This window comes from Poecilia reticulata, linkage group LG13 (genome assembly GCF_000633615.1).
Source record: "Poecilia reticulata strain Guanapo linkage group LG13, Guppy_female_1.0+MT, whole genome shotgun sequence".
Classification (NCBI taxonomy): Eukaryota; Metazoa; Chordata; class Actinopteri; order Cyprinodontiformes; family Poeciliidae; genus Poecilia; species Poecilia reticulata.
Genome location: NC_024343.1, coordinates 8,958,950 through 8,968,893, shown reverse-complemented (window position 1 = coordinate 8,968,893; position 9,944 = coordinate 8,958,950). Strand labels below are relative to the sequence as shown.

General features: G+C 40.2%; 1 protein-coding gene across 4 annotated transcripts in view; it reads right to left on the bottom strand.

The window, feature by feature from the left end:
* sorl1 (sortilin-related receptor, L(DLR class) A repeats containing) overlaps nt 1-9,944 on the bottom strand; it is a 303,395-nt gene that overhangs the window by 9,175 nt on the left and 284,276 nt on the right. For all 4 annotated transcript variants that reach the window (XM_008425236.2, XM_017308196.1, XM_017308197.1 and 1 more), the window contains 5 exons: nt 7,981-8,145; nt 7,091-7,265; nt 4,978-5,084; nt 4,442-4,631; nt 4,041-4,253 (listed from right to left, as the gene is read on the bottom strand). In XM_008425236.2, the coding sequence (XP_008423458.1) occupies nt 4,041-4,253; nt 4,442-4,631; nt 4,978-5,084; nt 7,091-7,265; nt 7,981-8,145 (850 nt within the window). The remainder of the gene's footprint in view (nt 1-4,040; nt 4,254-4,441; nt 4,632-4,977; nt 5,085-7,090; nt 7,266-7,980; nt 8,146-9,944) is intronic.

Genomic DNA, 9,944 nt, shown 5'->3' with positions numbered 1-9,944 from the left:
ATATGAAAAATAAATAAATGAAAAATTGGGTTAATGAAAAAGCTAAATTAAAAAATGGTTAAATGAAAAATAGATTAATGAAAAATGGGTAAATCAAAAATAGATAAATGAAAAAAAGCAAATTGAGAAATTGATATAAAAAATAAATAAAAAATTGGGTTAATGAAAAAGTAACATTTTTTATTTGTTTCACTCATTTTCTTCATTTTTTTGATTTATTTTACTCATTTTTTATTTATTTCACCCATTTATTTATTTATTTATTTATTTATTTAATTTTGGCTGAAATGGCTGTCCATATAGAAATGAAACAATGTAACATATAAAACTTACATTATGTGTTATAACATTCACCAGCAAAGTTTACACAGGTGGTAAAGACAATTATTTATATGTAATTCTTTCACTCTATCAAAAGTAAGATACATCCCAAATCTTCTGTTTTTGTTTTGAAGGTTTCATAAAGACACGATGTAAGGAAGAATAGGGAGATATCTTTAAACAGATATCTGTTTAAAGATATCTGCTGTGCAGTGACAGATTCACTGCACAGCACGGATGAATCTCGCATCAGATTTTGGACTCAATCTCAGCTGCTGAATCACTCTGAAACTAGAACTCATCGGCTGAAAAACATATATATTATATATTATTCAGTATTAATCATTATTTATTTGTGTTTGTATAGTTATATAATTATGTATTGATATTACTAAATAATTTATTAAATAAATTATGTACGGCTGTGTGCTTTGTAATATGCTCATCATACATCAATATCAGAATATTCCATTCCTATTCTATTGTTATAACCACTAAGCATATTTAAATATGGTGAACTATGTATTAAAAACATACTTAAAAAATACAATTGTTTATAAATGTAGCTTTGATTGATGTTTGAATATGGTTTCCAGTAACAAAAAAGCGTGTTATGATCGATTACATGCGCTGAAACGTTATTGTGCTGAAACGTCAAGCAAGTGGTGAACAAAGATGCAGGTGTTCTGTTTATCTATGCTACCCGTAAATCCGTCCTACCTTGCAGTAATGCGCATGCGCACATCGATGATACGTCACATACTGCTTACTCAGCAGATTTGTTATAAATATGTCCTACCTGTTTTGTATCATATGTTTTATTTCAAAGCAGATTATGGTAAGTTTTATTTAATTTATTTTATACCTGGCTGCTGTATGACTTCATGTTTTTAGTTTACATGGCAGCTTATAAATATATTTATAAATGGCTTTAGTTTGCCATCTGCAATGCCGTTAAACAAGTCATTGTTTGGCGATTAAATCAGGACAAAGTACGTTGTTTTGTGGGCTTTTTTGTCCCTATACTTTAAAATATTTTAGTTTAATAACACTCTTTATTACTAAACCTTGCTAAATAGATATTGGTAGTGTAAGATGATTTATTTTTCCTTTTCAATTAATATGGTTTCATGTGAGATTGGTTATTTGCTGGGGATGTTCCATGGATGAGTAGTGGCGCTGTGCCTTTGGGAGGAGATGTTTCATTTCTTCTTCGGGGGTTTCTTTGGGTCTTCTTATGAGGGACTGAGACGTAAGGCTGTTCGGTTACACTGTTGAATAAAAGCATGCACAGCAACGCTATTCCCTCTCAGTGTCTGCTCTTTCTCTACCCATGACCTCCTATTTTATAGTGACACCGACAGTGGGTTTGTTAAAGCAGGTGTATGACAGAATCACCAACTCCAACTCCACAGCGATAAGCAAACTGCAGGGGGTCTTGATATGTCCTTATTCAGGTGGGCCAATAGGAGTCTGTCCAGGACCATTATGACGTGGGATGTCGGGACAACAGGTCTATAGTCGTTGATGACTGATGGGTAAGTTTTCCTCTGTACTAGAACCAGGCATGACAACAGTGTTTTCCACTGCTGTGTCTTCCACAAGAGTGGAAGAATCCTGGATCAGGCTAATATTGAAGAGATGTCGCAGAATCCCACAGAAATGTTCTGCATAGGCTATCAGGACTCTGGAGCCTTATTCTGATTTAGTCTCTCCAACTGCCTCTTCACCTGACTTCAAAATACAGAAAAGTGGGAGGTGGAAGCAAAAGGAGCAACAGAATCACTGTATTTGGTTGAAGAAAACTTGTGGAAGCAGAAGAATCCATGACTGAGGTAGAAGGTAGGACATCTGAGGTATGACACAAAAGCTGAGGGTCAGAGGAAGGTGGGATGTTTGTTTGGCTGGAGACTATGATGATGAGCTTATTCCTGAGCTGAACCTGTTGAAGAATGTGATCAGCTCATTTGGTCTGTCCAGATTTCCATAGATCTGATCCTCCTTTTGCTTGAAGCCTGTAATCTTCATCCCTGACCACACATCTGTGATATTGTTCCTCTACAGTTTGTTCCTTTCACTCAAACTGGACGCAGGCTGGCCTATATGGATATTTACATCAACCCCCTGTGAAGAATTATGATTCTTTCCAGAGTTTTTGATCAAGGTAGGAGTTTAAACCCCACCGCGATAGTTCTGGTTACAGTTCTACATGACCCGCAGGAATAATTAGTAGCGCTTTCAGAGGTGCGTTGAACGAGCGGTGAGAATGATTTATAGTGGACCAAGAATTTTGTGCGGCTTTTCCATCTCAACACGCTGTCCAGCGCCCCGCTCTGTCTTGCACTGATAAAGTTTATGTCTGTGTTCCAGGTTGGCCAGAGCATTAGTGATTAACGATCCAACGTTAATCTTTATGCAGGTTCAGCCCGGTGAGGAGCTTTCACGCTCTCCTCGGAGTCAATCATCACGCTGATTTTATATTATTTTATTATTATTACTAGTATTATTTTTCCGGTTACATGATGCATCATACCATACCAAATGCTTTGTCCACTTAGTAAGCCAGAGTAAATGTGCACGGCTGCGCGGAGATCTGAGAAACTCGTCCTGTAAACACAAGCAACCAAAATTGTTTCTGTGTCCCCTTGTTAAAACCTCGACAGACACGAAATGGAAGAGCTACTAAAGCCACATCAGCAGCATTGAATTAAATCTCCCGTTTGTTGCGCATCTCTGCRCAGTGCAGTGGATTTACCTCATCATGTAGGGCCGGTCCAAGGCTGCATGAGGCCTTGAGCACAATCTGACTTAGGAGCCCCTTTTGCTGCTAAAAACATCAGCACCTCTAACAGCTTCTGTGTTAGATTTAATCTGGGAGAGGGGGAGTAGTTTAACTGGTTAACCTAAAAACAATCAGTTGTAATTGCAATTTACTAATTTGTATATGTAAACAAACAGAGCTCAAACTCAAAGATTAAACTCACAGCATCAGATTGTTGCTATGGTAACAAAACAATCTAACTATAAATGTTGTTCTTTGAACTTTTACAAAGTAAACTTGCTAGCTCTTTTAAATATTACATTTAAATGTTAAACAATTTAAAATATTTTAATTTATGTATGTTGAAACCATTAAATCAAATTTATCAGCATTGATAATCTGAAAAAAAAAAGTTACATATTTATTTTATAGCCCCTGAAGCCTTGGAGCCTTATGGAACCGCTGACTTAATTTGGATTTAACAGATGTGCAAATAATTTATATTCATTTTAATTTCAATTAGTTGTTTTTAAGACTAGTTGTGGGTTTAAATTGCATTTAATATTTAATATTTTTACATTTCCTGTCTACTTAACATCTTTTAATACAAAATCACGGTGGACTGCCGAAGGAATGCCGGTGGACCACCTCGGCGCCCCAACCACCAGGCTTATAGCAAGTTTTCTGGGGGAAACCCTGCCAGGGTTACCATAGATATTAAAAGGATTTCTCAAACATGCATGAAAGCATCAAAGTAAGGTATGTTTTTGATGAGGGAATAACATTATAACATGATAGAATGCTCGAAAAAGTTGATTTTCCGTAATTCTGCCCTTTTGAAACCACATATTTCTTCCACTCTACATTTGGTGCTACTATGTTGATTGATTACATAAAATTCCCCCAAAATGTACCAAACTTGATTTAACTTGCTATGTGTAAAAGCCTTTACAGTTACCTAATTCATCCCCAGAGGAAAAGATGGCAGAACCCAGGCGGGAGTTGTAGTGGGAGTTGGCGAACGTAGTGAAGTTGTTCTGCAGCCGGCGGTGTCGTATGTAGAGCGCTACTAGGCCGCTGCCCACGACCACCACCAGCAGAAAGAGGACGGGAACCACCACTGATGCCATATCTCTGGAATGGTTCTCACTGCGGGATGCTTCTCTGCTCCCTGAACAGGTGGGAAAAACGTCAAAAAAAGAAATTAAGATTTTTTTTTCTAATGCATGGGATGTTTGACATTAGCAACTGTAGCATACAAACTGAGTATTTATCATGTGGTTTGCGCTCCTCATTAAACCCAGCTTCATCAATCTGTGCGATAATCCCTCCCTGGAAGTTTTGGAGGATCACCAGTACCTATCTGTTGGTTGTAGAGTAGGAGTGCAGGTTCCCCACACAGCTGGCCACCCAACAGGCACCTGGCCTGCACCGAGAATGTGTAGTTGTGTCCCACCAGCAGACTGCTGATGCGGAAGTAAGTCTCTGTGGTGTTTCCCAGATAAGTTGTCTGGTTGGTCACACTGTCAAACACATGGACCTCATACCCCTATGAAAAACAGCAGTAGAATCTATCAGTAAATAAATCACACTGACTTACAAGCTTCAAGTGGTTGAACTTCTGTCTTTTTTCTTAAAAATTTTATTGGCTCTTGGCTGACTGTATTCTTTGTTAAATGCTCTAACATGTTGAGATGTTAGAGCATTTATTTGACATGTAGAGTTTGTTTGTGGGGTTCAAACAACTTTAAATGTTAGCTGTATTCCTATCTTAGTAGACAACAATATAATGTTAGGGTTGGATCAAGCAAATAAGCCTGAGCATATCCTGGTCTTGGAAGTGGTGAGGTGGCGGTAGTCTTTGTAAAGGAATGCAGCAGTCACTAATTTCTCACCCTGCTCTCCTTGAAGTCCTTCTCTCGGACTGCAAGGCTCTTCCAGAAGAGGAACACGTGGTCATTTTCTGTCAGAAATTTCAAGGCTTCTGGAGCGGGCAAAGGAACTGAAAAGGAGGGAAATAATAAATCAAATCATTTTGCTGCTCTTTGAGCAAAACTACAGTTAAAATCAGACTCCTACTCCTAATCTATGAAATTTTCTGATTTCATAGACTTGAATGACATTAACTCCAAGCTAACGCTGGATCTAAATTAGAATCCCACCGTTATGATGGCTATAAATTGAAGTGACCACAATTTTATAGTATTTACCAAAAGATTGCAACTTTGATTATAATATGGTGTAGCAATAATATGTAAAATATTTTAAAAGATTTTACTGCAGAGATATCAAAATTAGAGGTGCAGCAACATAAAACTATTTGGGCTGATATTGATAGTAATATTGCAGGCCTTTTTTGCTTTTATCCAATAAAACTATAATGATTTTTAAAGTTATAAATTAGCTGGACAATTCTACATTAATTTTAGAATTTTCTGATTTACACAGGGTCTAAGGCACATGGGTCAAACTCCAGTCCTTTAGGGCCACTACCCTGCAACTTTTAGATGTGCCTCTGCTGCACCACACCTGAATGGAATAATTAGGTCATAAGCAAGGCTCTGAAGAACTTACAGTGTCTACATAAGGAGGAGGTAATTAAGCTATTTCATTCGAGTGTTTTGTACCTGTGGCACATCTAAAAACTACAGGAGGACTGGAGTTTGACAACCCTTGTCTAAGGGATGCATATAAGCTCAAACATCTAAAAACATCCACATGAATATGTACTGAAATGCCCCACTAGACAGTTTGTTCTGAATTATGCAGATTTTTCAGCATTTAACAAGCTTCTGGTTTATTCTGGTGGAAACTTTTTTATTTCATTCATTTTTTTTTWATTAAGGAACAAAATGAAAAATGTGCATCTCGTCTGTTCACAAAAGGTAGTATAGTCTTGTACAATCATTTATTCAGTTTGTTATATTGATATATACAGCATACCCCTTCATGTGATTATACCATCTCCGGTATCTAGTGTTACGACAGACTGGCGACCTGTCCAGGGTGACCCCGCCTCTCGCCCGAAACGTTAGCTGGAGATAGGCACCAGCACCCCTCCCGACCCCATTAAGGGACAAGGGTGCAAGAAAATGGATGGATGGATGGACGGTATCTAGTGTTCCACTTTTCTTTTTTTGATTTTTCCCTTCTTTCCTCCTCCCTCTCAGAAGAATGGGGAGGAAAAAGAACGAACAAACCAAATATCACATTGAAACAACTTTTCTGACCGTAAAGCAAATGGTCTAAACCGAACAGAGGAGCTAAGAAACAATGGGTGTCACCTCACTTTCATTAGGTTCAGATCTGGTGTTCATGAAAGTTCATGGGGTCCAACATTTTTCAAATCTGTCTTGCTCCAGTTTCAATGCAAATGTCAGTTCCTCCATCTTGCAAATGTCCTGGATGATGTTTATCCAGGCTTCTAGTGTGGGCATTTTCTCGGTCATCCATTTCCGAGTGAGTGCTTTTGTACCGGCAATTAGCATTATATTGAACATGTATGTTTTATAGAATTCCTTTACACAGTTTGTTCGCTTGCCCAAGAACATAGTCTCAAAGTTTAGAGCGAAATTGGCCTAAATAACAGTCTCCACACTTTGCTTAATTATCCCCCAGTAAGAAAGTAGCTTAAGACAGCTCCATAAAATATGAAAATGCCCAGCTTGTTTCGACTCACATAACCTCCAGCATGTTCTAGCTGCATTTCTGCCCCTTTGAGCTGGTGTTTTGAAAAAGTGTGTAACAATCTTCCAATATATATGTTAGTGGTAATATACATTTCCAACAGTTACTCAAAATGTCTAATCAGTCTAATCAATGTCTATTTTTTCTAAATAAAGCCAGATTAGTAGATAACGAAAAAAATGTCTGTTGAGACCATATTTTTGCATAATTAATGTCTTGAAAGGTCCTCAAACAGCCTTTATGATATAAATCATTGTAATTTACCAAGCCCTTTTCAATCCATTTTTTAAAAGTGTTATGGATGGAGTGGCTTTGACAGACCTGTGTTGAGGGTGAAGCTGGCCTCCTTGGTCATATTGCGAAGGCGGACGGAGACGCTGTACCTTCCTCCCGACTCCAGGCCTCTCAGCAGGTACTCCACCGTGTTGTTCTGGGTGGTCAGCTTGTAGTCCCTCTCCCCTTTCCGGATCACATCTTTCACGTGGATCACATATGTCTTGGGAGATGGACACGCAAACAGAGTAGGTAAGCACACCGGCTGGATCACAAGCATTCAAACTGAACTGGGTATTCTTTCACATAAATTCCCAAAGTAAAGTTAAAGGGGCAGCATTGCAAAATTTTCAGGCATACAGTGCTATTTTATAGCACAATCAAGTAAATATGTTAACTTGAATTGTAATACAAATGCAATATATATATAAAATATGACTTAAAACATTTATTTTGGAATTTAGTGTCTTGAAATTGGGCCTCTGTTTCTTTAAAAATTCCTGCTCTTTCTGAAACTCCGCCTTGAGGAAGTCATCGCAACATGCCTCCTCTATTAACCCTATTAACAACATTTTTACCAGTGATTCACTGAGAAGTAGCTCATACAATGAGCTCTGCAAATTCTCAGTTTCACAAGGTGTTTGCTTATTGCTGCTGGCTAGTCTGAAGGAGTGGGGGAGTTAGATGGGAGGGATGCTCTGTCAGGCGGAAGCTCAGAAACTTAGAGGGTGAGGCTGGCATGCACAGCGTTTCTCACAGCTGAGTGGTTGCCATGGCAATAAAATAATTTTTTTCAAACATGCATGAAAGAATCAAAGCAATACTCCAGGTTATGTTTTTGATGAGGGGATAACATTATAATGTGAGATATTATATGACACTGCCCCTTTAAAAGCACCAACATGGCAACGTCTAAGAGCAGGGTGACAGCCTCATACCAGGGGGGCGTCTGGCGAGTCGTAGGGTGGCTGCCATTTCAGTGTGGCCTGTGTCTTGTCCACATGCACACGATGGAGGTTCCGTGGAGGCAGCCTCTCGTCAGGGATCATTTTCACCACAGCRTAGTCAGAGGGAGGACCCAAGAAGGGAGAGACAACCCGGGCCTGAATCAATATCATAACAATATCAATCATTGGTGTGAGATCATGTCTGTCCTGTAACTACACACCTTTCTGTCTGCTTTGTCACACTCAGAAAGGATACAAAAACATTCTGCTGCCCTTGCATTAGCAACATGTCTGGACAGAACTTTTCACTCTGGAACTAGAGCAGAACCTTATAGAACAGAACAGAGGTCTTCAACATGAAGGACACAGAGGAACTGCAGGGTTTTGTGAGATTTCTGATTAACCAGACTTTTTCTTTTAACTTCAGAGTTAGTCCTTTAAATACACATTAACATGAAACAATGTGATATAGCAAACATTATGGTGGTGACAGAAGATTACTTGGAGATTACTKTTTTCTTCAGATGGAAGTAGGGTTGATTGTCAAAGTGGTTAAAATCAGGAACATGTTCAAATGCAAAAAGTTCCAATTCCTTCAATGGTGGGAGAAAACTGACAATGAGGAGGAATTTTCAGAGTCCCAGAGCAAAACAAAAGTTACCACTGTAACTATGGTTCCATGAATCCCAGATGCCCACCTGAGGCAGTGCTTTGAGCCTGAATAATCGTTCTTGCCCATGAGCAGGTCGAGTATTAATCACAACAAAGTCACCTGACCTGCCGGTGACCAATGCGAATCTATATAGTCACATGACATCCAGCGCTCAATCGCTCAACCTTCTCGTGAGATGCAAAGGACATGCCCCTTGTAGAATAGCACCTCACACCTGCTGGCAGTGGACAATCCTGCAAGGCATGAGCCTTTGCGATCAAATCCATAACCCAGTGTGCAAGTTAAGGCTCAGAAAGGGCCTGAACTTTCCGTGAGCCTGCATAGCAAACAAAAAGGCCAATCATCTTTTGGAAACACAGTGGAATTGATATATGTTCCTTAAGAGCATGAACAGGGCATAGATGTCCAGAGGGGCCCCCGGTGTCAAACCGGGCAAGATGGAGCATCTGGGTACAGCTTGCCACCAGTGACACTTAAGGAATAAATGACACATCAGGCCACAGTGTGACACCTGAACCCTCAGGGATCCACTGGCAGCAGGGCTCAGGTATCAAAAGAGCCTGCAATTTCCCCACATGCTTTGCAGAAATCATTGGCAAAAGGAACATCATCTTCAGTGAGAGCCATTTGAGGTCTGCAGATGCAAAGACCTCGAACATGGGGGGCCGAAGAGCCTAAAGCACCAGAGAAAGATTCCACACCACCGAGTGGGTATGCCAAGTACCTCTTAAGAACAGCACAATGTCCTTATTTTGCCCACCAAGCAACCATTCAATCAAACATGCCAATAGGAAATATTATCCTCATATATTTTCAAGATAGATAGAGACTGTCACTGATCCAGTAATGCCTGCAGGAAGGTCAGTATGTCAGAAACTAAACTGCGCCGGATCCTGCCCTTTATCATGGCACCAGATTGGAAAGACCACCCATTTGTTAGCATAAACAGCTAGTGCCCATCACTGCCATCCATCCATCCATCCATCCATCCATCCATCCATCCATCCATCCATCCATCCATCCATCCATCCATTTTTTTCCGCTTATCCAGGGTCGGGTCGCGGGGGCAGCAGCTTCAGAAGGGAGGCCCAGACTTCCCTCTCCCCAGCCACTTCTTCCAGCTCCTCCRGRGGAATCCCAAGGCGTTCCCAGGCCAGCCGAGAGACTTAATCCCTCCAGCGTGCCCTGGGTCTTCCCCGAGGCCTCCTCCCGGTGGGACGTGCCCGGAACACCTCACCAGGGAGGCGTCCAGGAGGCATCCTTACCAGATGCCCGAGCCACC